This window comes from Neopsephotus bourkii, unplaced genomic scaffold, assembly GCF_033783945.1.
Source record: "Neopsephotus bourkii isolate Nb327-2 ecotype Australia unplaced genomic scaffold, CSIRO-AGI_Nbou_v1 NB_1542, whole genome shotgun sequence".
NCBI classification, from domain to species: Eukaryota; Metazoa; Chordata; class Aves; order Psittaciformes; family Psittacidae; genus Neopsephotus; species Neopsephotus bourkii.
In genome coordinates, this window is record NW_026902018.1 from 177,987 (window position 1) to 203,921 (window position 25,935).

The 25,935-nt window shown below is 53.0% G+C and overlaps 1 protein-coding gene across 2 annotated transcripts in view; it reads right to left on the reverse strand.

Annotated features, from left to right (window-relative positions):
* The window catches only part of POLE (DNA polymerase epsilon, catalytic subunit), a 29,198-nt gene that overhangs the window by 1,599 nt on the left and 1,664 nt on the right, over positions 1-25,935 (reverse strand). The window contains exons 6-43 of one of the 2 annotated variants that reach the window (XM_061370443.1): positions 24,917-25,058; positions 24,522-24,602; positions 24,135-24,242; positions 23,596-23,706; positions 23,226-23,311; positions 22,565-22,684; positions 21,633-21,765; positions 20,453-20,566; positions 19,593-19,805; positions 18,627-18,734; positions 17,891-18,019; positions 16,926-17,028; positions 16,685-16,831; positions 15,957-16,102; positions 15,151-15,299; positions 14,681-14,773; positions 14,275-14,419; positions 13,615-13,772; positions 12,301-12,496; positions 11,376-11,590; positions 11,002-11,104; positions 10,724-10,804; positions 10,517-10,639; positions 10,211-10,429; positions 9,684-9,905; positions 8,333-8,476; positions 7,909-8,049; positions 4,906-5,059; positions 4,717-4,823; positions 3,757-3,933; positions 3,161-3,384; positions 2,811-3,031; positions 2,184-2,388; positions 1,534-1,707; positions 1,255-1,380; positions 578-710; positions 266-461; positions 25-156 (exon numbers count right to left, since the gene is read on the reverse strand). In XM_061370443.1, coding sequence (XP_061226427.1) covers positions 25-156; positions 266-461; positions 578-710; positions 1,255-1,380; positions 1,534-1,707; positions 2,184-2,388; positions 2,811-3,031; positions 3,161-3,384; positions 3,757-3,933; positions 4,717-4,823; positions 4,906-5,059; positions 7,909-8,049; positions 8,333-8,476; positions 9,684-9,905; positions 10,211-10,429; positions 10,517-10,639; positions 10,724-10,804; positions 11,002-11,104; positions 11,376-11,590; positions 12,301-12,496; positions 13,615-13,772; positions 14,275-14,419; positions 14,681-14,773; positions 15,151-15,299; positions 15,957-16,102; positions 16,685-16,831; positions 16,926-17,028; positions 17,891-18,019; positions 18,627-18,734; positions 19,593-19,805; positions 20,453-20,566; positions 21,633-21,765; positions 22,565-22,684; positions 23,226-23,311; positions 23,596-23,706; positions 24,135-24,242; positions 24,522-24,602; positions 24,917-25,058 — 5,579 coding nt within the window. Of the gene's footprint in view, positions 1-24; positions 157-265; positions 465-577; positions 711-1,254; positions 1,381-1,533; positions 1,708-2,183; positions 2,389-2,810; positions 3,032-3,160; positions 3,385-3,756; positions 3,934-4,716; positions 4,824-4,905; positions 5,060-7,908; positions 8,050-8,332; positions 8,477-9,683; positions 9,906-10,210; positions 10,430-10,516; positions 10,640-10,723; positions 10,805-11,001; positions 11,105-11,375; positions 11,591-12,300; positions 12,497-13,614; positions 13,773-14,274; positions 14,420-14,680; positions 14,774-15,150; positions 15,300-15,956; positions 16,103-16,684; positions 16,832-16,925; positions 17,029-17,890; positions 18,020-18,626; positions 18,735-19,592; positions 19,806-20,452; positions 20,567-21,632; positions 21,766-22,564; positions 22,685-23,225; positions 23,312-23,595; positions 23,707-24,134; positions 24,243-24,521; positions 24,603-24,916; positions 25,059-25,935 lie in introns of both variants that reach the window. The other variant, XM_061370442.1, reaches the window with a different exon arrangement.

A 25,935-nucleotide genomic window follows, 5' to 3' on the forward strand; every position in this document is an offset into this window, starting at 1 on the left:
GCTGCCCCATGGCTCAGCACTCACCAGGCAGGGCCCCCATCTCTCCCAGTGCCTCTTGGGACACCTGGCTGGTGCTTCTCCTCTTGACAGGGGTGCTCCCAGGGGCACTGCGCCGCAGCTCCTCCTTCATGCTGTGGTACACGGCCACGATGTAGGCTGGGGAGACATGGGCAAGGCTCCAGCTGTGCCAGCAGCTGCCCCACCGCAGGCTCTCCCTGCCGCTGGGGAGGCACAAGCGGCCCCATCCCACCCTGGGACAGCTCACCTGACACAATCATCAGGAAGTAACTCTGGCAGGAGGCGGCCTGAGGCAGGAACTGCGCCATGTTCCAGCTGTTCTCCAGCAGCTCCTCCACATTCAGCTCCCCTTCCTCTTCTTCCCCCACCGCCACCACCTCCTCCTCCTCCTCCTCCTCGCTGTCCTCCTGCTCCTCCTCCCACACTTGACTCTTGCTGGTGTCCTTCTGGAGGACCCAGGGATATCACAGCATTTCCTCATGCCCAGCCAACACCTCCCCACTCATCTCAGCCCCCCAGCACCCTGCTTCTGGAGTTCTGAGCACTTCCAGTCTCTTACCTCCCCATAGTGGATGCGAGAATCCACTTTGCCCTTGATACCTCCATAATTTGCTGGATCCATCCAGAGGAGGAACTCCCAGCAGCGGGAAAAGGAGATGGTCAGAGAATGGAAGATCTCCTTGGAGTGGATGCTGGAAGGAAGAAACTGCAGTCAGCCACATCGCTGCCATCGTCCCTAATTCAGAGCCTTCTCCATGGGACTCCATGAGGACGTGGTGCTGGGAGAAAAGAGAGGGCTCCCCTACCCATCCAACCACTAGCAGAGACCCCAGGAGAAGTCATGCCCAACAAGTCCTGGCTCCCTATTCTTGTGTCAAGGTGGCTGTGACATGGGACCTGAAAGCCAGCCAGAGGAAGAGATGCTGGGCACCTCAAGCTGCTCCTCAAGGTCTCTTCTGGATTGAAGCCTATGAGTACTCTTGAAATGTTACCTATAGAGGACAGCTAAGGGGCAGATCCCTACTCCAGGAATGACAGCAAGAGAACAAGAGAGCTGGGAACCCTCAGCCCTCCCATAGCTTTGCCAAAAGAAAAATAATAAAATAATATATCAGAAATAGAAATTCAGTGCTCAGGTCCATCAAAAGGCAAAGAATCAGCACCCCCTCCCTGGCCCCGAGCCCTGCTCCATCATCCACAGGATGGATCTCCAAGCCTGGCTTGGCAAGCCCCCACCTGTTGATGATGTATTCCATGTAGCTGATGGCATCCTCGATGCGCCGCTTTTTGGTGCACAGAATGATGCGGTTGAAGTTGGCATAAACCACTGAGGAGCCCAAGCGCTTGAACTCTGCCACCAGCCTGCACAGGAACAGGAGGCAGTGGGCAGGAAAGCAAAGCCCCAGGAGCAGATGCAACCCATGGAAGACTTACTGCCCACCTCTCTGGAGGCTGCAGCAGTCATGCCTGTCCCTTCCCCATTCACTAGACCGGCACATTCCAGGTCTCACTTACTGCAGGAAAAGCTTCTTCATCATGTTGTGGAGCATGCGGTGCAGTGCTGGGTCATAGAGCAGGGAGGAAGGAGAGCGGAGCCAGCGGTAGAAGTGAATGACCTGGTTGTCTGCATAGACGTTGTGATACTGCGTGATCTCCTTCACCCAGCTCACCACCATGCTCTTCAGGATCCTGCCAGGGAGCAGAGGCATCACTCCACCGGCCAGGAAAGACCCCACAAGCCATGAGACCCCCTTCCCCTTCCACACAGGCATGTGTTCTCAGGTATGCTGGAGGATTCAAAGCGGGAACTCTGCCAGAGCACAGACATGTGAGCCCTCAACACATAAGGCACAGAGTCAATATGTGCCTCTCTAACTTGGTGGAGCCTGAAGGAAGCAGAAACAGGAGAAGGTTGGATCTTCACCAACATCTCCAAACATCTGCAGTCTGAACCACCAGGCAGTTCTGAGCCAGGATCTTCAAGTCTGTTGGAGAAGATGTCTGCCCTGCTCTCAAGACCTGAATTTGGATTTAGAGTACCCTACAAGCCCTGCTTCTGGCACAAGTCTAGGAAACAAAGGATGGAATGAGAGGTAGGACCCTCATAAAGACCTGTCAGGATGGAGACCAGGTGCTCCCCCTCCTGCTGGCTCCTACAGCCATACCTGAAAGTGTTGGAGCAGAGGGCAGTTTCATCATAGCTGGCGGGGATGTTGGCAGCTTGGTTCCCTGTCACCATGTCTTCTAGGGATGCCTGCTGAATCACATCAAAGCTGATGCTCATGCTGGAGCCTCCTTCCATGTCGTTTATGTGGTGGGACTGCAACACCGTGTTGACAGCCAAGCTCTGGATGTCCAGCTCCAGACACACTAACAGCAAACACAACCTCTCAGGGGCAGGGAGTGCAAAGGACCAAGCAGGACACTCCCCCTTGCCCGTCTGCCACAAAAGCTTTTCACAGTTAGAAGGTGATCTGTATGTGCTGTCACACTGAGTGGGAAGACACTTGCATAGGTGTGACTGTCTTGCCTGGCCAAGTCTGCCAGCAAGACTTGGATCTACTGATCCTCTGGGCAACACTCATTCGTCTGGAAGCTGCAGCAGAGGAGCTCAGAACTTACTGGAGCAGCCCCCACCTCCATGAAAGACCTGTTCTAGAGTTACCAGGGATGAACAGTTCAGCTAGCCTGTTACTACGCTCTCTTAGGAGACTGCAGCCATCCTTTTACAAGGCCTGTAGAACAGGCTCCAGTTCTGCCTCCAGGCAGTGCTAGTACCCTTCTCTCCTCACCTGTGGAGTAGCAGCCAGGGTTGTTGATCTCCACAGAGGCTCTCTCATCAAAGTCCATGACGAGGCGGTTGTCATCAGCCTCCTTACCCCCCAGGTCTGGGCGGGCCGTGGGTGACAGCCACAGCAAGTGGTTGTGACGACGGAGGTGGCGGGAGAAGAACAGGTCAGAGCCAAAGGTAGAGATGTCACTGGGGAGGTTCCCAATGGGGATGTGGTAATACCTGGGGCACAGAGAGGTGAATGGTCACGGGGTGAGCACAGCTGTAGAGAAAACAGGGACCCCTGTTCCTTCCCTCACGGGATGAGGCAGCTTCCCATGGTCCCAGCAAGGGCACGGCATCCCCAGGCACCTGCTCATCTCGAACGCCTGCGAGAGGCACGTGTCCAGGTTGAGGTAGTGGCGGATCATGCGGCGGGCAGCGTGGCGCTGCCAGTCCAGGACCGAGTAGCTGATGTCATCTACCAGCTGGATGGGGACCAAAGGGAACTCCTCAATGATGGGGATCCCGCTCAGCAGCCGTTTCAGGTCCCAGTTAGACTGCACAGCCACCAGTGTGGGGCCTCGGCGCTCATCCTGCATGAAGAGGACATGTCCTGATGCACCTCTCCAGGAAGTGCCTTCCCTCAGGAGGACCCCTGCAGTGCCAGGTACCCTGTCCCACAGCAGGTCCCCATGGTGGGGACAGCACACACCAGTGCTCCTGCAATACCCACCTGTGCAACCAGCTTTCTAGCTGAGCACAGGGCTGGGAGGAGATACTGAGATGGCCTCAGTGCTGGCACTGCCCTAGGCAAGCCACCCCAAGCAAAACAAAGCCCTTGAGCAACACCCACTTTCTACCTTCACCTGTGGGCCAGCAGCTGAGCAGTGCCTTCCCCAGCATCCTCCCCTTCCCACATGCCTGCATGGACAAGGTCCTGCAGAGACCTTATACGTTCATCTCACCTTGTAGGCCAGCAGCAGCCGCTGGATGGCTCTATAAATGGTCTTGGGGTCGGTCTCAGCACGCACTTCAAAGGTGTGCTTGTCTGGGGGCAGTAGCTCCTCACCCACCTTCTCCAGCAGTGCGCTGCGCTCCGCCGAGAAGAGGGTGCTGAGATTTGGCATCTGGTTGCTGCGGACCTGCACCCAAGCAGGACTGGGTCAGAGCCAGGGAGAGAGGACCCTGCACTCCATGGTGCCATGGGGTTCTCCCCTCCGTGCATCATTAGGCGCCTTTCACCAAGCCCTATCAAAACGTGGCAGAAAACTCCCACTGCCTGATCCCGATCATAGAAGCAGAGAATAGTTTGGGTTGGAAGAGACATTCAGAGGTCATCTAGTCCAATCCCCCTGCAGTAAGCAGGGACATCTTCACCTAGATCAGGTTGCCCAGGGTGCGTCCACCACCACTCTAGGCAACCTGTGCTAATGTTTCACCATCCTCATGCTAACAAATTTCTTCCTCATGTTCAGCCTGAGTCTCCCCCCTTTTAGTTTAAAACCATCACCCCTTATTCTATCACAACAGGCCCTACTAATAAGTCTCTCCCTATTTTTCTTATAGGCCCCCTTTAAGGATTGAAGGGCCACGATATGGTCTCCCCAGAGCCTTCTCCAGGCTGAAAAATCCCAGCTCAGCTTTTCCTCATAGCAGAGGTGCTCCTACCTCTTTTCTGTGGCCTCCTCTGCACTCGCTCCAACAGCTCCACGTCCCCATTGTGCTGCTGCCCCAGAGCTGAATGGAGGCTGCAGGGGGGGTCTCCCCAGAGCACAGCAGAGGGGCAGGATCCCCTCCCTGAGCTGTCGCTCACACTCTGGGGGTGCAGCCCAGCACACGGGGCGGGCTCAAGTGCACACTGCTGGGACACATCCAGCTTTCCATCCCCAGCACCCCAACCCTCCAACCCCCAAGTTCCCCCTTACCTTGTCCAGCACAAAGACGGCAGCTTTGCGCTGGGAGGGGATGAAAAGGCCCAAGAGTGCCTTGCTGCCCTGGGAGCTGTGGTAGAGGTAGATGTGGCGAATGCTTCCTAGGAACAGAGCACAGATCCTGAGTGAGACCTGCAGGCACCTGGCCCTGGGTGCCCCCCAGCCCTCTCCCAAGCACCTCACCTGGCTCCAGGTATGTGAACTGGGCCAGTGAGCGCATCTCTAGGTGATCGATATCGAAGGTTTCAGCTTCCCGCCCTGCCAGGTGCCCGACAAGCTGTCTGCTGACCATGCACACACAGCCCAGTTGCATCAGGGCGCGGAAGAGCAGCGGCACCTGTAACGATGGGGAGAGATGTGGTGGAACCATATTCCACTACCAAGCTACTGGTTGGGGCTTCAGACCTAGAGCCTGGCTTAAAAACCAGGGGCAGGACATAACTGAGGAGCCTCCACATGAGTTTGGTATCTCCCTGCCAGTGCTGGAGATACTGAACGTGTATTTTAATTTACACATGTTCTTATCCACCACCCAGGGCAGCAGCAGATCCTATGGAGGATGTGTGGAACAGTATCTGGGCGATCTTGCAAGTCTGCAACCTGTGGTTTGGCACTCCCTCAAGACAAAGGCTTCATCTGAACCACCAGATAACCAGCAGGATGGGACATCCACCACTCATTTGCCCTGCTTTATGAACCCTGCAGCTGTGAACTCCACAGCTGCAGAAGATTGCTCCTGGATGACTTGCTGTGGGACCAAGTCCCAAAACAATGACAAGTAATAATAAACATTTCTTGCCTACTCTTCCCTCATGCCAGTTTTGACTTCATAGGTCCTGCAGAATAGCCCATTTTCAGATCCCTTTAGCAAACTGAAGCATCCCCAGGTACCTAAATCCCATCCCTGCAAGGAAATGTTCCTTGCATCTTCCTCATTATTCTCTTGTGTTAGGCCTGCTACATTTTTGGGGAGACTCTGTCCATAGAATCATAGAATAGTTAGGGTTGGAAAGGACCTTAAGATCATCGAGTTCCAACCCCCCTGCCATGGGCGGGGACACCTCGCTCTAAACCATATCACCCAAGGCCTCATCCAACCTGGCCTTGAACACTGCCAGGGATGGAGCATTCACAACCTCCCTGGGCAACCTATTCCAGTGCCTCACGACCCTAACAGGAAAGAATTCCTCCTTATATCCAATCCCGAAATCCCAGCTACTGCCTACCACAGCTGGAGTTAGCATCTCTTACTCTGCCTCTGAGGAGAACTCTCAATATCAGAGGAGTAGGTGCTGCTTAGCTTTGTAGAGAACATAGCCGTTAAACCTCTGGCACTGATAAGTGTTCTTCTCCTTAAATCTCACAGGCTTCATCTCAAAATAAGTGCTTCTCCACTACGGTTACAGCATCTGTAGCTTCACCCAGTAGAAAGTAAACCCCCACAAAAAGGGAGAGAGTTCTCTCTCCTCAGCTATAAACACTCCTGAAAAGATACCAGGCTTTCATGCTAAAGACAAGAATTTAAATCAAAAATGTTTCTCATGGCATCCAGAATAAGAAGCAGGAGCATTTTCATGCAACAGGCAGGAGAGTACAAGGGGAGCAACATCTGCCTTGCAAATGACACGTAAGAGTATTCAGAGTCAGCCGGAGAATTATCACAGTCCAGCTGGGTCCTCTGTATCTCCACAACCCTCTGGGCAACTTCCTCAAACACCCTTTGCTGCTTTTTGATGCTTACATAAAATTTACCTCTCAGTTTGTGCCCATTGCCTCCCATTCTCTCCCTGAGCAACCCTCAGAAAAGCCTGGATCCTCTCCTTCAGTCCTTCCACCAAGGAGGCCCCCTGAACCTCTTCTCCCCAAGGCTGAAAAGCCCCAGCTTACTCAGCCTCCCCCTGCATGACAGATGCTGCAACCCCTTGATCATTTCACTTCTTTTTATACCTTTAAAACATCTCCATGCCCCTTGTTTTACTGCAGTTGCTAATTTGAATTTCCTCTTCAGATTTCTCCTTGAAAATCTTACCTAGTTCCACTTATTAAACACTGTGGTTGCAGAGAGGGCTCAGGTTTGCTACTAGATCTCCTACAGATAGGATGAATTTGTGTACACCCTAGTCACACTGGCACAGTAACGTGAAAGGAGTTTTGGGTGCTGCTTACTAAGAGTTGTACCTTGCCTTTTGCATGGACCTTCCTCCAGATTTCCTACAAGCAGAAATTTGAGGTGACTACAAATGGTTTCTTTTATCATGCCTCACTGTAATATGTCCCAGGCTGTAACAATAACTTCCAGAGCTGAACTCTCCCCACTCTATGATGCTCTTTCTGTCCTTGCAGCCTCTTGCATCTCAGAAAGCATTTTGTAGTCTTTGGCCCCACTGCTCACACCAAACTTATCCTACTTAGACAAAGACTTCTGATCCAGAATTCAACATTGCCTTTTAGTAGCAAATACCTTTATGCTTTAACATACAGGTTCACTCTTACAATTGGAAAACCTTCTCTCCTACTTCCATGTAGGTCAGGTCCTGAAACTACAATGTCTTCTTCATGACATTCCTGTCACCAGGTTTTATGCTGCTGAACAAACCAGTGTCCTCATTAGAAGCATCCCAGTTTCCTTTCCTCATTTTCAGGCTTTCAGCATCAATAGCACTGGTAAATTTAATTTTGGCTTGATTGCTTTGTACTAAACTGTTTAGTCTGTTCTTGCTCTTCCTAAACTTTCAAGCTGTATCCTATTCTTCTCTCTGAAGTTTTACAACCTTGTTTCAGAAGACAGGCACTCAGACCTGTGTACAACTCCACACACGCTGGGTTCTCCCCCATCTTTCAATATCCCGTATCTTTTCTGGTGCAAAGAACAGCAGGCTGGTGCTGGTTTGGAGGAAGATCATCCTTTCTCCTTAAATGATGCCTTTCTTCTTCAAGGTTTCCTAACTCCCAATAAACCAAAGCCCCTTTCCCTGACCTGCCTTAAACCACGTGCTGATGCTCAGTGTCTCTGCCCAGATGAACATGGGTATATTGCCCAGGATTCTGCTGTAGAAGGTCTTTGATTGTTGGTGTCTCACCAAGGTGTTGAATTTCTAAGAGGCAGGTATCCTCCTGCTCCACTGGCATTCAGACCAATGAGCTGCTACCCAGCATCCCTTCAAAACGAGTACCCAAAGAAGTTACCTGTGTCTCATAGACCCCCTCAATGTCCGGAGCAGAGAGGTCTGCATTGATTTCATTGATGTGCTCTTGGTACATGTCTTCAGGGACTGAGTATTCATACAGGTTGTAAACTAAGTTCGAGCGGGGCAGGATCCTGTTCACCTGCCAAGGCAAGGGACACATCACACCACATGGCACCATTGCCAGTAGTGGGGCACTTGTAAGGGCTGCAGGAGCCAGCCCACTTCCTGGTATTCCTCTCTCCTAAGGAAATCTGGTTTATGCTCATGCTTGTTACAAATCCCCATAACAGAGAACCTGCTTTCTGGGAAGGCTGGGATTAGCAGAAGGACTGGGTACTGGATGAGATACACCCATGGCATGAGACAGCAAAGCCCTGCAAGGCAGATACTTGTTCCCCCTTCCAGAAAGGTCAGGTCCTCACCTTCCTGTAGGCTGCTCCCTCCTCCGGCTTTGGGACACGCTGGTTGACATAGAAGACCCGGGGAATGCTCAGCCTGATGCAGTGCAGGTCGCTTCCGATGAGTGCCCACAGCCTGAACAGTCCAGGCTGGCTGGTCTCAGCAACCTGCAGGACACAGCGGTACAGCTCATGCTGGGAGATCCAACATGGTATCAGTGCTTATATCTGAGCTGGGCAGCACTTTGAGGATCTGTATGGCCCATTGGTGGCCACAAAGACAGCAGGGGGCTTAAAGAGTTATCACTGCAGCACTGAAGCCCCCAAGTCCTACCACTGTCTTAGGGCACTATGCAGAAAACCCTCTCAGTAAGGCTGGCCAACTAGCTCAAGCTGACCACTGATGTCAGCCAAGTCACTCTGACATCCTGGACCAGCCATCTCATCTCAAGCTCATGCTCTGCACCAAGACTGCCTGCAGCTCTCAAGGCCCTTCTGGAAAATGAAGTGGGTGACAAGGGGCCACAGGTAACGAGTCCAACAAAGGGCCACAATGATGGAGGGGCTGAAGCATTTTTCATATGAAGAAAGGCTGGGATTGCTGGGACTCTTGAGGCTGGAGGAGGGAAAGCTGCAGGAGTTCTCATCAGTGTATATAAATATCTGAAGAGAAGTGAAAGAGGATGGAACCTGGCTCTTCTCAGTGGTGCCCAGGGGCAGGACCAGAGACCATGGGCACAAACCTGAACACAGGAGGTTCTCTCTGCATGTCAGGAAACACTTTATCCCTGTGAGGTGACAAAGCCCTGGCAAGGCCTGTCTAAGCAAGTTGTGCAGTCTTCCACCTTAGACACACTCCAAAGCCTTCTGGACACTGTCCTGCACTACTGGCTCTGGGTGCACCAAGCTGCAGCAGGGGGTTGGAGCAGACAGACCCCAGAGCAGCCTTCACTCTCAGCCAGTGTTTCTCAGGTTTCTGAGGCACTGCACAGTGCTGCCCCTGGGATGAACTGGAGCAGTTCATGGTGAAACTGATGTGGCCTCTTGTGTACAGGGGGGTTGTACAAGGGGGTTAGATAAAATGTACAGGGGCATTGTACAAGGGGGTCTATTCCGCTATCCCCTGGGATAAACTGGAACCGCCCCACTGGCAGAGCTACACGCATGCTGGACCCCACCAGGAATGAGTCTGTGGGCCCCTGTTCCCATATGGACACGTATGAGCCTGAGGCTCTGCAGCCCCACAGCCTCCCCAAGGTTCACACGAGGCGGTGTCAGGACCAGCAGCCCTCGAACGGCCCCGGTTGCCCACAAGCAGTGTAAAACGCGAGCCTCAAGCCCGAGGCTGCCCCCACGGAGGGCCTGTCCCCAGTACCTGCAGGATCTGCCAGGGCAGGTCCAGGATGCTGCGCGCTGCCTGGCGCAGGTAACTGCCCAGCCCTCGGGAGAGGGAGAGCGCCTGCCGGCACCGGGCGCCTCCTCCGGTCACTGCCTCCCCTCCAGCCTCCAGGCGCCGCCTCTTGCGTCGCTCCCGCCGCTGCCACGCCTGCAGCTCCCACTTCTTCTGGTGGTAGCGCAGCCAGACCAGGCGCTGCTCCTGCGGGAGGACAGTGCCCTGAGTGGAGGCAGACACCAGCGCCGGCTGCCCAGGCCCCAGCCCCCTGCCACGCACCCAACCCTCCATTCCCCAGCCCCACAGCACGCTCCTGCCCCCACTCTGAAGCCATCGCCCCCCTCTTCTCCATCAGCGCCTGTGCTCTCCATCCCCCGGTTCCATTTTTCCTTGCAGCCATGAGCAATGGGCATGGAAGGGTTTCAGGAGACCTACAGCTTGCTCCTGGCAGCACTCAAGCTGCTTAGGTGGACAAGCACATCACCTTGTGCCCAGCCTGCTTCACCTACCTTGGTGGTACCCAAGGGCGGGGGTGGACCCAGGATCTCTCGCCAGGACTGGGACAGCTCAAGGTCCTGAGACATCTGTTGGCTTTCCTCTGCTGCAGGGACTCTCTTCCGCTTGTTTGCGATAGGAACTGCTGGCTGACGGCTCTTGGCAGCCCCAAAATCCTCTATGTCACCAACCTGTGAGCTGGGCGTCCCCTCTGGGGGCTGGTTGGTGAGGACCTGAGGGAACAAGGACAGCAGCAGGAGGTGGGTTGCAGGAGAACAGGCTCACCACCACAGCCAGTACCCTTCCCTCATGCTCTTCACCTGTCTCTTGCCTTCCGAAGTGAAGAGCTCGTTGATTTTTTTCTGTTTGTACACATCATTCTTCTCCAGGAGTTTCTTGTGGAGCCAGTCTGGGTGCCGGACCCGTGGCACCGGGTTCTTTACCTGAAGAACGTACCTCCAAATCACACCTGACCAAACACCCTGACCAAAGCCCTCTCCTCTCCCATGTCCCCCCCCGACCCATACCTGCTGCAGGGCTGCAGGAATGGTGATGATCTTCTGGATGGTGCTTCCCAGCCTCTCAATGTAGTAGTCCCAGTCCAGGATCTGCGAAGAGGGCAGAGCAGCAGGTAGCAAAGAGAGCTGAGTCGAAGAGCACCAGATGCAGGCCCAAGCGGCTCGTCAGGGCAGGGCCCCCAGCACTGCAATCTGTGAGTGCATGCAGCTGCTGCCCAGCTCATTCCTTCCAAGGGATGAGCCCCTGTCCCAGAGCCGGCTCCCCCCCGCAGCAGGGCCCCGCTCACCGCGCGGATGTTCAAGTCCTGCAGCGAAGGGCTCTTCAGCCACTTTCGGAGGTAGTGTTTGCGCACGCTGGGCTCAGCTTGGAAGATGGCCAGAGGGATGGCTCTGGGGATGCAGGGAAGCCCCTGTTACCCACGGCAGCACACCCCCCCTCTTCCAGCCTCTGAACACCCTCCAAGCTTCTCCTCCCCCTGCCCCGAGGCCACCACCTGCTACCTGTATGGGGTTACCCATCACTGGCCTTGCTCATGGGCTGAGCCAGCAGATGCGGGGCCCCTTGGCAACACCACCCCAGCTCACTCACCTCCCGCTACCCTTCCCTTCCCCTCTTGCTTGCCCCCGGCACCGTCAAAAGCCCCCCTCAAGGTGGGGTTACCTCTCTGTCACCGCAGATCCTTCTGGTTTCTTGGAAATGATGAACCGGCAGCTCAGCCCTGCATCCTTCACCATCTGGTCCCCCAGGAACTCTGCCAGGCGCTTGGCAGTGCTGATGGACGTAGACTTCTGCTCCCCATAGTCCTCCAGCTTGCGTGACATGGACCGGTTCTCCGAGATCAGCTCAAACAGCTCTGAATCAGGCATGTTGGCAGCCTGAAAGGGAGGGGGAAAGACTCAAACCTACCAAGAACCCCACGATCAAACCTTGCTGCTGTCAGATACGGGGAGGGCCAATCCCCAGCTGCTCTGGCTTTTTACAGGGAGCCTGCAAAATTACTCCCTGTGGCAGCTGCCAACATGACATGAGAAAGAGAGTGTGGAGGTTGGAGACTTGCATTGCTTCTGGCAGGGCTGGGCTGTGGCAATGCTGCTTTGTGCTGCACGGAGTAGCTGGGTTCCCCAAGAAATTGTTGGCGAAGGTCACCACAAAATGCACGGACTGAACTAGGCTCTGGGATCCCCCCTCTCGGCAGCAGGCCCCCCACTTTATTCCATTTTCTCTGTTCTCCCCCAGTTATTGTGTATCTGTTGGCTCTGTGCTCCTCTCACAACCCTCCGCAGAGACCAGCAACTGTCATTCTCTGCCCCTAGCTATCGACCCTGGGGGGAGGAGGGCTGTCAGACCAGCTCCACAAAAGAGGTGACTGGAGAAGGACACCACCCACCCAGAGCTACAGCTGAATGCAGAGCACTTGCACTGAAATACACTAAACAGCAGCCCTAGAGAACCAAAGCAGCAGAAATAGAATGGAGGAGAATAGCAAACCCCCTGCTCTCTGCAAGCCTCTCCACAGTGCCCAACCAGATCTGATGCTTCTTGCCCACCTTGCCCCGGGAGCACAAACGTGCTGAGCTGCACTTACCTTGCTGTAGAGCACATCCAGCCAGTAATCTGCCACCTTGGCCACGGAAGCGTAGACCTCCTCCAGGGTGCTGCCTTTCAGAAAGGCTTCAAACACTGAAGACTGGAATATCTTCACCAGCTGCAGCTCTCCCCGGCGCTTCACCTCAAACCCCTTCAGCTCGGCCAGGGACCCATCCTCATTGAACACTGCGTACCTAGGAGACACTGCACGGGCAGAGCCTGGCCTGTGCCAAGGGACACGGCCTCCAGCATCCCCCTGGTGTCCCTCCTGCCAGGGCAGGTGTTTAGCATTGCTGCTGCTGCTCAGCACTAATGATCTCCAACACCTACAGCTGCTCTACCAACTGCTTCAACCTGGTCTACAGAAGCATTATGGGGAACAACAGCTACAAGAAGCCACATCACTTGGCCAGCTCTTCTCCCGCCTGACCATGATCCTGCGGGCACAGCCTTTGTTCCTCCACCAACAATGGTGCCTGCCAGCCACCTCCAGGCTGAAGAGTGACCAGGAAACAAATGCACTTGTTGTAACATCCCCAAACTACAAGATACCGAGAGGCCCTGAGATAAGAGTACTAGGAGCAGAGCCTGCTCAGTGCTTGGCATCACCCTGACCTCTGTGGCAGGGACTCACTGCTTGCAGAAGGACACTGACAGGAGAAAGTGAACGCTGAAGCTTATCCAATGGGGCATTAAGTATACAGCAGCACGAGCTCTAAAGGAGGGTGCTGAAGAGCAGGGACAGCTTTGTTTGGAGCCAGACCCAAGTCTGTGGGCACCCCTCTAGCTAGTGGTTACTACTGCTCCAGCTCATGTTCCTGATCAGGAGCCTGCAGAGAAATCAGTAGAGTCTGAGTACTACTATCCTGTAATGCAACAGTAATGGCAGGACCTATTCTTGCAGATGGAGAAGGACGGGGAAACATCTAGATGTTTCTGGAAGTTTGTGAAGTCCCGAGATGGGAAGGCAGGAACTGGTTAGTTTAAACAGATTAGGTTGAATATAAGCAGTCCTCAGAAGATAAGACAAAGCTCTCCTGCACACCTCAGAACAGAAAAGGGAGATCACACTGATCACCAAGTTGGACAAATGCTGTTTTGCTGTTCTCTTCTAAACTACTGCCATAGTATGGCACTGGAGACTGGATTCAAAGATGATTTGGTGTAAGGAACTTGCCATTTAAAGCCAGCAAATCAAGCATGCTGCCAGCTCCAGGGCCAAAGACCAATGTGCCCCCCATGCATGAAGGGAAAGAGACCCTCAGTGTGTTTCTGGGGGAAAGTGAAAATACTTCAAGCTTTGGAAACTCACCTTTTCTTCAGCTTCTTGCCCTCCTCCTTGGACGCAGGGAGGATCATGGCCAGGTATGGCCCATCCACTTCAAAAAAGATGCTGTTCTCCAAGCGTGTGGTGTAGGTGAGGGAGGCCGGGTCCTGCAGCTCCTGGTACTGATCATTTGTGAAGCCTTCCTATAGGCACAGCCCCAGGAGAACAGCTTTACTCAACAGCCAGGTTGGCTACACAACATGCCCCTTGAGCATCCACTGCCCGAAGGCATCACTGAGCATCCCTCTGAAAGCTACAGCACAATGTCAAGAATCACAACATCCAACCTGTTGTTGAGGTGACAAATGCTTTGGACCCTAAAGTTACATTATTTTGTCTTAAAGAAGCTGGACCAGCAGAGGGTGGATTTGGACCCTGCTGTAGCTTGGACTGTGCCAGGTGGCACAGGCGAGCACACACCAGCCCTGGCCACTCTCACACCACTCTGCTGCAGGGACATCAGCCTCTCCCTCTGCCCGGATGCTCTACGGGGCAGAGAGCTCTGCAGCAAATTAGGGCCATCAGCCCCAGTGTCCCACTTGAGGAGCGGAGATGGAAGAGAGGCCTCCGAGAGGCCTCCCTTTTCAGTCCTCCACCTCCTTTTGACCAGACTGCAGAGCTGGCCTGGACGGGAGCAAGACTCACCTTCACCAGGATGTTCAGCATGGCACCTGGGTAGGAGATCGTCACCTTTGGTTTCTTGGCATTGGTTGACTTGATGACAAAGTTCTCTGGGAAGCTGTTGGGGAGGACGCACCAAATCCCATCGGTATCCAGTTCCAGAGGTCTCCTAAACAAGGAAGGAAAGTCGCTGTCAGGAGGGAAGGGGCTGACAGGTGAGGATCAACTCTGTGTCCTCCATAAAGCAGAGGCAGCCTGTTGCAGAAGTCCGGTCTGCAGAGCAAACCCTGACAATCCAACAGAATCACCACAGCAGTGTCAGCAATCTGAATGTTCAACATGAACTGCTCAAAGCTCAGATATTTCACATGCACCCACAGCTGTCCCAGCTGCTGGCAGAGCTCTCTTCCCCAGGTCAGCACATACTCACCCAATCTGCTCAATCAGTTCCCTGGCCTGGGTGATGATATTTGCTCCCGTGAAGCAGACGATGCCAGCCATTTCCATGGAGTACCAGCGAGCTCTGTGAGCAGAGCAGTCAAAGTAAAGAGCATGAAGTGCTCCCTGCCTAGCCCAGCTATGGAAAGGGCAGAAGGACCTCCAGAGGAAGAAGGGCAAGAAATACATAAACACTGGCTCTTGGTAGATTGTTTTCCTTGCCCTAATTTCGATGGTTCAGAAAGCTGGAAACCCACTAACAAACAAGATTCCCATCACTTATGCCCAACACTTAATGTCTGACGGGGGTCTCCAGGAGGAGAAGTCACTGATAGAAGCAAGAGGAGAGCGTTCCAGGCAGCACCTACCTTCATCCTGGTGCTTCAGGAGCAGGGGAAGCGATTGACAGCCTCCCCAGGACAATCCGGGTTTCCAGAGGGCACCAGCATTGCCCAGACTCACCCTTTCCGCATGACGTAGCCATAGAAAGAGTTGAGGATGCACTTGTGGGCCAGCTGGAGGGAGTCATACAGGATTTCCATGTTCTTGCAGCGCTTCACTTCAGAGGCATCTCCTGCCTCCACCGCTGCAGACAGCTTCTTCTTCCACACCTGCAAGCCACAGGCAGGGTCAGGACAACCCCACACATCACTACTGCCCCAGCAGAGCATTACAGCTCTACAACAGGATTTCTGCTGAAGATCACCATCGGCTGAACTTTCCTTTTTCCTTGTGCAGCAGAGGAGTTGGCCAGAGCAGCTGGGAGGAACCACAAATGGCTCATGAATTCATTCTGCCATAAGGAGAGTCCCAGCACCTCATTGTTGCCTTCAACACACTCCAAGAATAACTTGCCTTGATCCCCTCTAGCACAAACCTCAACAAGAAGAGAACTAGAACATCCTCCTGGAATCACCTCTTCCTTAACCTGAGGTCTAGGCCTTGCTTCTCAGCTTGTCTCTTTTCTCCATGTAGAGAGAATGCCTCAGGCTGAACCCAGCCGAATCAGATACAGCAGACCAGAGCTGAGGATTTGCTAAAGCCCCTGAGAACTGGAGATGCAGCTTTGTTTCTGACAGCATCAGAGGCACTAAATGCCCTGGCAGAAGCCACTGAAGATTCAGCAGCCAGCAGCCACAGCTGTCAGGAGCTGCACCACGTGCTTCTTGAGTACAAAGGATGAAGAGAGCAACCCTTTAGTTTTCAATGGGAGACAAGAGGTCCCTGCCCTTGGCAAGACCAATTCCATCAGCAGCTGAGCTCGGTACCTTGTGCAGCCCCTTGAACTCGTAGCGGCGGTCCCTGAAAGCCCGCACCGTGTCCACATAGAAAGAGTTCTCTCGCTGGCAGACGGTGGTGACTCGTTCCTCCACCTTGGTGACATGGATCTTCTTGTACGCCTTGCGGCAGTAATCTAGTCAAGGGAAGAAGCAGAGGGGAGCTCCTCAGGGATGGCTGCTGCACTACAGAGGGATTATGAACAGGGAGACATCTAAGTATCAGGCAGTCCTCCTGCAAAGGAAGATACCAGCATGGAGAAGCAGCACCTCCTTATGGAGATGCAGGGGCAGGTGCAGGAAATAAACTCATCCTGATGCACGTAGGGCCCATCCACAAACCCAGGCTCTGCCCCCAGCCACCTGGCTGCTTCTGCATCACTCAGTGACGGGATAATGTTATGTTTCCCTTTCTTTAATAGGCTTTAAGTAGCAGCCTTCTGGCATGGAGCCATTCACATTGCAGCTCAAATCCCCGGCTCTCAGCAGACAAAAGGAGAAACAGACACAGGCACCAGTGCCTGGCCCCTCTGTGGAAAGCACAGGAGCCTGCTGAGGTCCTGCAGCACGTCTGTCAAAGCACAGTTCGAGACCAGACCCAGGCAGGACCAACCCCACAGCCTAAGAGCCAAGTGCTGGTGAGCGCTGCTCAGGGGCTGGGCTGCAGACACTGACCACGTCACCACGGTCACTTTTCAGTCCTTTTGTTACGGGTTTACCTGCCAACCGCTTCTTCTCATACTTGGCCTGCTCCTCCCGGGAGAGCTCGTGGAAAGCACGGGGCGCTGCGTCAGGGGCCAGAGCAGGAAACTTCTCTGACTCCAGCTGCTGCTGGATGCGGTGGTACTCGCTGCGGCTGGCAGGCACTGTGGAGCAGGGCAGCCATCAGTTTCCCAGGGGAGAAGCAGCAATTCACGGCCAGCCCTCTGGGTTGGACTGCATGGTCTGCACTGCACTTACTGAACTCTCCTCTCCACTGCCAAGTCATCCGGCGCTGGCAGTTGGCACCCGGCTTGTTGAAGTCGCAGGCAGCACATGTGGCCTCATCCACCATGGCTGAGGGCTGGGTGCAAGGAAGAGACACAGGTCTTAGGGAACACCTCTCCAAAGGACAACCCAGGCCACAACAGGCACTAGGTGGCCAAAGAGCATAGATGTGAACATCACAGAATCCCAGACTGGTGTGGGTTGGAAAGAACCTTAAAGCTTATCTGATTCCAACCCCCTGCCATGGGCAGGGACTCCTTCCACTAGAGCAGGCTGCTCCAAGCCCCTGTGTCCAACCTGCCCTTGAACACTGCCAGGGATGGGGCAGCCACAATAACCTGTGCCAGGGTCTCACCACTCTCACAGTAAACAACTTCTTCCTTACATACAACCTAAATCTCTCGTTTCAGTTTGAACCCATCACCCCTTGTCCTATCACTACAGTCCCTGATGAAGAGTCCTCCAGAATCCTTGTAGCCCCCTTCAGAGACCAGAAACTGCTCTAAGATCTCCATGCAGCTTCTCTTCTCCAGGCTGAACAGCCCCAATGTTCTCAGCCCGTCTACATATAGGAGGTGCTCCAGTCCCCAATCATCTTTGTGGCCTCCCCTTGACTTGCTCCAACATCTCATGTCCTTATGCTGGGACGCCAGAACTGCACAGAGAGAGTTCTCCTTTCCAGAGCCTTTTGGAAACACAAACCCCACAAAACCAACGCTGTTTCTTTGGGAAGAGTCCTCAGACTGAGTTGGAGCTCAGCCTTTGAAGACCTGGCAGCCATGGCAGCCTGCCTGAATTTCAGTCAGTCTTATCTGATCCCCCTGCCCTGAGCAGCCTGAGCAGAAAGTTCAGCCTTTGATGTTAAGTAGATCCAACAACAGGGACCACCAAGGTCATCTGAAAGACAAATTAGGAGAGACAAAGTTGATGTTACCCACCTGCAACCTGTTGGTCAGAATGATGTTGGGGTACATGGCCCCCACGTCTAGATGGTAGATAAGGGGACACTCAATTCTGTTTGGAACTTCCTTCAGGGAATTCAGTTTGACCTTGATTTCATCACAGACCTGTGGCAAGACAAAAAGACCACCTGTACTGCAGGCTCTAGGTTGGATCTCCAAGGTAGGCTCTATTGGTAGGGGCATGTGGAAGGTGAAAGCAACTATTTCCTAAAGGTTACTTGGCCAAGGACCTTTCCAGTGCAAGTGGGTTAATGCAGAAAACAGCAAAGATAGAAGTCCCCAGTAACTAACTGATGATGTCCTCCAGGAAACTGCAAACTCAGCTTTGGAGAGGGGTGACCTGTACTCTGTAGCTGATAAAAAGCAGGGAACAAGAGGAGCACAAGTATTTGGGCTATCTGAGCAGGTCAGTCTTCTCACTAAATCCCTTCCCACATCTCTCACAGCTTTGCTCCTTTTTGACCTGCAAAAGGGAAAGCAGGAACTGTGTCCTCCAGCTGGGGTAGAGACCCCACATTCCCAGGCTGGGCTCCAGCAGCTGGGCAAGGGAATTCCTGGCTCAGGCTGTTGGAAGCTGTGGCTGCTTATAACATCCCTTAACACCATCTACTCTGCCCATAGATGGGCTTCTTGGTCCTTCCCTGTAGAGCATAAAGTGACCCCAAACCAGCACTTTCAAGCTGCCAAGCCCAGTGTGCCACAGGTGACAGACCTCCTGGAAGTTGGTGACCTGATCCAGTGGCAGACCCTCCTCATCCTCGATGGCATGCCGCAGCGTCTTCTCCACGTGCTGCACCAGGAAGTCGAAGGCAGCAGGATTCTGCAGGAGTGTGGGACCACACTGAGACCATGGGAGCCATCCCTGGCTGCAGCCTGGCAGCTCCTGCCCTGCTGCCTGTGTCCCTGCCTGACCTGAGCAGCTCCAGGCTTGGCCCTGCAGCACAGGGCAGCATACTGAGACACGGGCAGGTGCAAAAAGGGAATGAAGGGAAGAGACAAGGACAACTGCAGCCAGTTGCATTTGGTTGTGCAGCACCTCTCATGGTCACACCCTCCAAATAGCTAGACTGAGTGCAGATCCTTTTATACACAGTGGACGATCCCCTGCAATCATTCACTACATGATACTCATCAAAATGGACTGCACTAAGTGTGATGCATCACATGGCAGAGTGAAGCTGCGTCTGGAACCTGTGAGCACAATACAGGCATGAAGCAGGGCAGGGAGAGGTGATGGTGATAACAGGGTGCACCAGAAACAGGTGAATGATGCTCAGGAAGGGCTCAGAAGAAACTTTGGGTGGGAGAAGGACAGAGGACAGGACACCAAAGGGGGCAGAGGCATAACTTCCAAGCACCACTGGCTCAAAACCAAACCCAAAACCCCACGTCACCATTTTCCCTTGCTGTCAACAAGGTTTGGCTTGCTTCCAGCATGTGACACATATGACACTTCCTCTCCCATTGAAGCACAGGTGGACAGTTGGAAGCCTCTTCCTATCCCTCCCCAGCCCAGCTCCATACAGCTTCAGGTGCTTAAGGCTTCCTGAAGTATGACAGGCACTGCCCAGGGACACACAGGAGACCTTAACACCAGCAGAGGGCTATTCCTCACCATGACCCTCCGCGAGGACACGGGTGGGCAGCACCTAACCCTAACCCTAACCCTAACCCATACCATTCTGAAGCGGCAGGGGATGTCACTGCGGAACACCCCCGACTCCAGAGCTTCCACGTGGCCTCCCACGTATGTCTCTGAGTCCAGCACGTGGCCATCTTCTGTAAGCTTGTTGAATTCCTGCTCCTGCTTGTTGGGGAAGATGATGTTGGCATGATAGGCCTGAACCATCAGCAGTGCCTCACACAGTGTCCCAGATCCTTTTCTTAACACCTAAAGGACATTAAAGCCAGTTTTAAACTCAAAAGAATTACTTTAAGTAAGGAAGAAATTATTTACTTATCAGGGTGGAATATGCTCCAGAGAGAAGATGCGGATGCCCCATCCCTTCCAGTTCAAGGCCAGGTTAGATGCAGCTTTCAGCAACCTGATCTGCCTTCCCAATGACAGCAGTGTTGGACTACGTGATCTTGGAAGGTCCCTTCCAATCCAAACCATATTGTGATTCAGCAAGAAGGGACAGAGGGGCACTTCCTACATGATTAGCACTAACAGCTTCCTAACCATCCCCCCTACAGCTGACGGCAGTCATCAGGAGACCCAACTTTGCATGACCACAACTGCAAGTAAACTTGGCTGAGCATGGAGCATCACCCACACTTTCTTGCTGCAGACCTGTATTGCCAACCCTCAGACCTGTACTGCCAACCCTCAGATCTCTTGTGTTTTGGCACCTCTCTCAAACCCCCCTAGGGCTGTGGAGAAAAAGGAATAACCTCCAAATCCACTCTCCCTCCCTCCCTAACATAGATGGGAAAGTGCCCTGGCAGAGGGAATCAGGTCCATGGCCAGAGCATCCCTGCAGCATGGGAGATGTTTGCTTTGCTGGCTGCAGAGCCACATTTCAGGAATGCACCTACCTCATCTGGCTCCATGGGAATGATGGTGCACAAGGCAAAAATGAAAGGATGCACGTACTTCATATACATGTAATAGGTAGCAACTGCATCGGACACTGAATAGGTGGCCAGGGTCTGTCAAAGAAGGGTGACAGGCAAATCAATCACAATCACGTGGATAGAGCAGCTCAGTGACAACATCTTGCACTGCTTGGACACACTTGTACGAGTGGGAAGAGGGGAAAGGTGTATTTCCCCATCTCTTAGGTAGTAAAGAATAATCTGTTCACTTCCGAGGACATCCTGCTCTAGCTCTGGTTAGACCATCACATGTCAGCTTCAAATAATAAGAAATGAGGAGAATGAGCCCATGACACAGATGTTGCCTTCTTTGGGAATCAGGAGGCTGCACCAGAGCTTCAGCAGAAATCCCCTGCCCACAACACCTGGACACTAAGCCTCGTTCTTGTCCCCCTTCAGAAAGTCATGGCCCTTTGTGGTGCCTGTAAGTGTTTGTGCCACCTCCCATCGGCATAAACAAACACAGAGAATGCACTGTGCAATGCCAGTGCTACAACCGCTTCAAAGAAACCCTGCTCTTTCTCCCCACAAACTCGAGGAGGCATCAGCAATCTGGGGAGACAGAGGGAGTTAATTTCTCAGAATGACTGCATTAAGCAAGAACATTTTGAAACCCTTTAAGTTAGATTCAATCATATTGCAGCTACTCTGAGAAAGAGTGGCTAGGCTAAGAAAGTTGGGGCTGTTCAGCCTTGGAGAAGAGAAGGCTGCGTGGAGACCTCTGAGCAGCCTTCCAGTATCTGAAGGGGGGATATAGGGATGCTGGGGAGGGGCTCTTCATTAGGGACTGTAGTGACAGGACAAGGGGTAATGGGTTCAAACTTATACAGGGGAGGTTTAGATTGGATATAAGGAGGAAATTCTTTCCTGTTAGGGAGGTGAGGCACTGGAATGGGTTGCTCAGGGAGGCTGTGAATGCTCCATCCCTGGCAGTGTTCAAGGCCAGGTTGGACAGAGCCTTGGGTGAAATGGTTTAATGTGAGGTGTCCCTGCCCATGGCAGGGGGGTTGGAACTGGATGAACTTAAGGTCCTTTCCAACCCAAACTGTTCTATGATTCTGTGATACTCTACACTTCTTTTCCAATTGCTCAGAGGAGATACAGCACAGAGAGGCAATACCTGAGGCTCCTCGGTAGCCATTCGGCACATCTCTTCAGGGTCCAGCTCCACTGGATCATAACCCAGTTTTGCTTTAGCTGCTGCTTTCAGGTTGTGACTTCCCACTGGGAGGTAACTGTCCCTCTTCACCCACCTGGACAGAATTATGCAAACGGCAGTTTGTGCAGAGGAACCAACTCTGCCCTTCAGAAAGGGCCTCAGGCCTCCAAATGGGATCTTGACTGCAAAGGGGACGTCTCTCCAAGGACAGACGGGAGCCCAGCATCCAAGTGTGAGAGGCTGCCCAGCTTTAGGTATCCTGCACTTCCACCAATGCACTTGAGTTCCAACCAGGACAAACTCCACTATCCATACCATCACCACTGCTCAAAATTACCACCTTCCAACCCCCTCAGGTACCTTTATACTAAACATTTAACCATGGAGATGCCAGCAGAACTGCAGCTGGAGATGCTTGCAGAACAAGCAGCCGCTCGCCAAAGTCCAGCCACTGCTCCAGGGGAAGAAACCCACATAAACCCCAACTTCTTTCTCACATGCATGCACACACGCATCCTTTCCTCTTCTGTCTCTGCCTGGAGGCTACTGGCTTAGGACACGGTCCCTTCCCCACTCCAATGGCCTGATCCTATCCCACCCTTTCCCTGCTCCCTCAAATCAGAACTCAAACACCCAAGGACAGTCACCAGCAGGATGCAGGGAGAGAGACAGCTCCAAGAGCCCTTCATGGGGAAGGCTTGGCAGCTTCTGTGGTATGCAGAGTGCCAAGGAGAAGCAGCACAAAGAAATGGACTATCACACCAGCCTCGGGAGGTGCAACAGACGACAGCTTCCAACAGGCAGCAGGGCAGTATTCAAATGCAACTGTAGGTTTTTTACATAAACTCAAGAGAAAGATGCAGGGTACGGGGTAAAAAGGCAGCATTTGATACCTTAGACAGTCCATGTGGATGCACTGGGATGCTTTGTATTCTCCCTGGCTGTCCTTTTGAAACCCGATTTCCTGGTACATATTAATTCCATGCACTGTTGCTCTTGCTTCCACAAAGGGCCTGGGGAAAGAGGCAGCACAAAGAGTAGGAGCAGAACAATCATTTCCCTTCAGCTTTGACAACGGTTTCACAGCTGCTTTGTTACCAACTACCTAAAGAATTTTCCTTCCATTTATCTGTGGTATCTGGTTATGGGGAAAACTTCCCCCAGGGCAGAACTGCTGCTGACCCAAAGGCAACGCTGCTCCTTGCAGCCTGCACCAGGACCTTTCCCCTTGCTTCCCAATGGCTTGCCTGCACTCCTCTCTCCAGTATCCTCCTGGTGACCCTCTCCCTGCTCTCCCAAGACAGAGCTCATCCACACACCAACACTGCCACATGGACAATGGCTTTAAAGCAGCAAAACCAAGCAGATGGGACTCTATGAAAGTTCATACTTTCCAAGCCAGCAGGCACAGGATTTCCTGAGGTGTTCAAACTAGCCAGAGTTGGCATGGATCACACGCTATCACCAACTACTGTGTGAGCTATGGAAGGATGTCAAGCCTGCCCCACAGCTCAGGTGACACCCTACCAGCTGAGTTTTCACTCCTCATCTTACCAGTCAAAGAAGTCTCCGTTGTATGTGACAATGATGTTTGGTTTCGTCTCCTGGATATGTTCAAACCATCTCTGGATTAAATGAGCCTAGGATAAAACAGAAGAGTAGAAAAGATATATACTTATAAAGTAGCTTCATCTCCTCCATGGAGAGGTGGTGGATTCCTTCCAGCTTCTCCCACCCTTCCCCTCTCTTCCTCACATAGCCCAAACCTGACCTCTTATCCTTTTTGCCAAGAAATCAAAGCACGACCAGCCCTGCTCAACCAACCACGTTCCCCAGAGAAGCAGCCCACCAAGCTCTTAGCTCTTGCTGAACAAGAGCCCCCTTACCAGGCAGGTAACATGTTAGCTGGGCACAACTGACTTACTTCATCTGGTTCATTAAAGACACAAAACTGCCCCTCATACTCTGGCTTGGGAGTAAACTCGAAGTCTTCGATATCCTCAGAGACGATCTCCCTGTTGGTGATGAGGTAGCCCTGGAGAGGTGACAAAGAGGAAGTCAGCTCAACCTGGCCTGCAGACAAGCCAAAAACGCTGTCCAAATGACGGAACATTTTGCCTCTTGAAAGACAGAGCTTCTGACAAGGGTCAACAACTGTTTGGGAGTTATCTGCTGAACCATCGCTGGCCATCGGCTAAAGAAGGCCACAGGGAGACAACATGGGACAGCAGAGTTGTCCCTGTGCTCTCCAGGTCCCCCAGAGGAGCCCCAGCAGCCTGACCTGGGTACCACAAAACTAAATATCTCATGCATCATTCAGATGTTAATTTCATCTCCACAGCCACACACCAAACAGCCAGCAACAAGACAAGCCTGGAGTGGGCTGGGTTAGAAGGGGAAACATTGGCCTATTCCCCAGCTCTTCTGCTGGAGCATGGAGGAAACCACTTTGCTGTCCCTTACCTGCCCATCAATCATGTAGGAGATCATCATGATCTGGTCTGTCTCTGCATCGGGAAACTTCAGAGGGAGTTTGGTAGTTTCAATGTCAAAGGCAAGAACGACAGGATCCTGAGCAGGACCAAATCCATTAGAGAAACATTCTAAAGCTGACTTGAAGTTCAGCACAACTCCCATTCCAGCAAGTGAACCAGACTCTCCCCAGTAATCATTTTACTGCTTTAACAACCCAAAATCCCTACCCAAGACCAGAAACAGGGTTTCCCCCTGCCAGCACAGCGTGACACCCGCAGCTCCTCGGGAAAGACCTGGCTCTGCACCCGAACAGACGGACGCTTGCCCAACCAAACCCATCCTACCCCAACCCATCTCAGCCCAATCCGCGCTCACCGGGCGCTCCACGAGGTCGTCTCGGCGGGTGATTTCAGGGGGGTAGGTGCTGCCCCGGTACCGCACGTTGTACCAGTGAGCCTGTTGGGAGGAGAGGGCGGGCAGTGTGACCACAGGGCCAGCTCCGTGGGTCACTGCTGTTCAGCTGCTGGGGACAGACCTGCACAAGTTTAAATGCAGCCCAGCAGAAAGGCTCAAACTGGGGCTGTGCATCAGTCATTTAACTCTGCTGCACGGCAGTAACTAAGGGAAAGGCCCAGCAGTAGGGGACTAAGCTTTACACATGAACTCGTGGTCCCCAACACCTTTGCAAAGCTCATGGACAGAAAGTGTTTCTCCCTGGCACACACTTCAGGAGCACAGAAGCACTTCCAGCTTCCCTATTCCTTACTCACCACATGGATCTTCAGGTCAATGGACAGGCGCACATGGTAGGGCACATCGTATTCCCGCATATCCAGGATATTGTCCATCTGGTTGGCCACCTTCCTGGAGGCTCCGTCTTCATCCGTGGTCAGGATGCCTCCACTCAGAGCGCTGCAAGGAGCAGAGCAAAGCAGCTGCTTTACCCGAGTGCACATCCCCACAGCCTTGGCCTCAGGTGACAGCCACATGGCACTGGTGACACCCAACAGGAGTCAGAGACAGGAGAGAACAGGAAACACTTCTCCACTATGCAGCCCCCTCTGCTTGCAGGACAGGAGCAAGCGCAGCCCTGTTGCTCCCATCTAAATTCACTTTTCTTTACGTTTCTAAGCTGTGTCTGCTCACAGGTATAGGCAGACAAACCCCACGTGTGCCTGTAGAATGAACAGTTCTTATGGCACTGGATTGATAACTGAGATAATGAGTCTAAGAAGGCAACATGGGAAGGGCTTGGAAGAGGGACGGTACAACTTCCAGGTGAGCAAGGGGCACTCATCTCACCTGATTCTCTCTAAAGTTTCAACTAAGATCAGACTTCAGGGGCAGGAGCCCAAAGAGAGGGTGAAGTTTGCATATTTCTAAACTAGGTGGCTTTAGGAAAAAAAAAAAAACAGGTTTTGGGGCTTTTTTCTGGGTCTTTTTTTCTGCCTGCAACTGTGCTCCCAACCTTGCAAACAAGCTCCTGCTTTTCATTCAGGCAGAGCATGTTGGCTGGGGCTTTCTTCCCTTTAGTCACTGCCAGAAGTAAGGCTGCCCAATGCCTCTGAGTATCCCTTCTCAGGAGACAGGGTATCTATGTGCCTGGCAGGCAGAGGTACCACCACAGCACATCACATCCCTGAGGCTCTGGGGCCTCTGGTGCAGCAGTGAGCTCGAAGAACCACCTCAGAGAAGGGTGGTATAACTGGGGACAGACCCGGGCAGGACAACAGCTCCCTGGGGGCAGCTAAGAAATAATAAAGGGAGCCTAGTTATTAACATGAGAGGC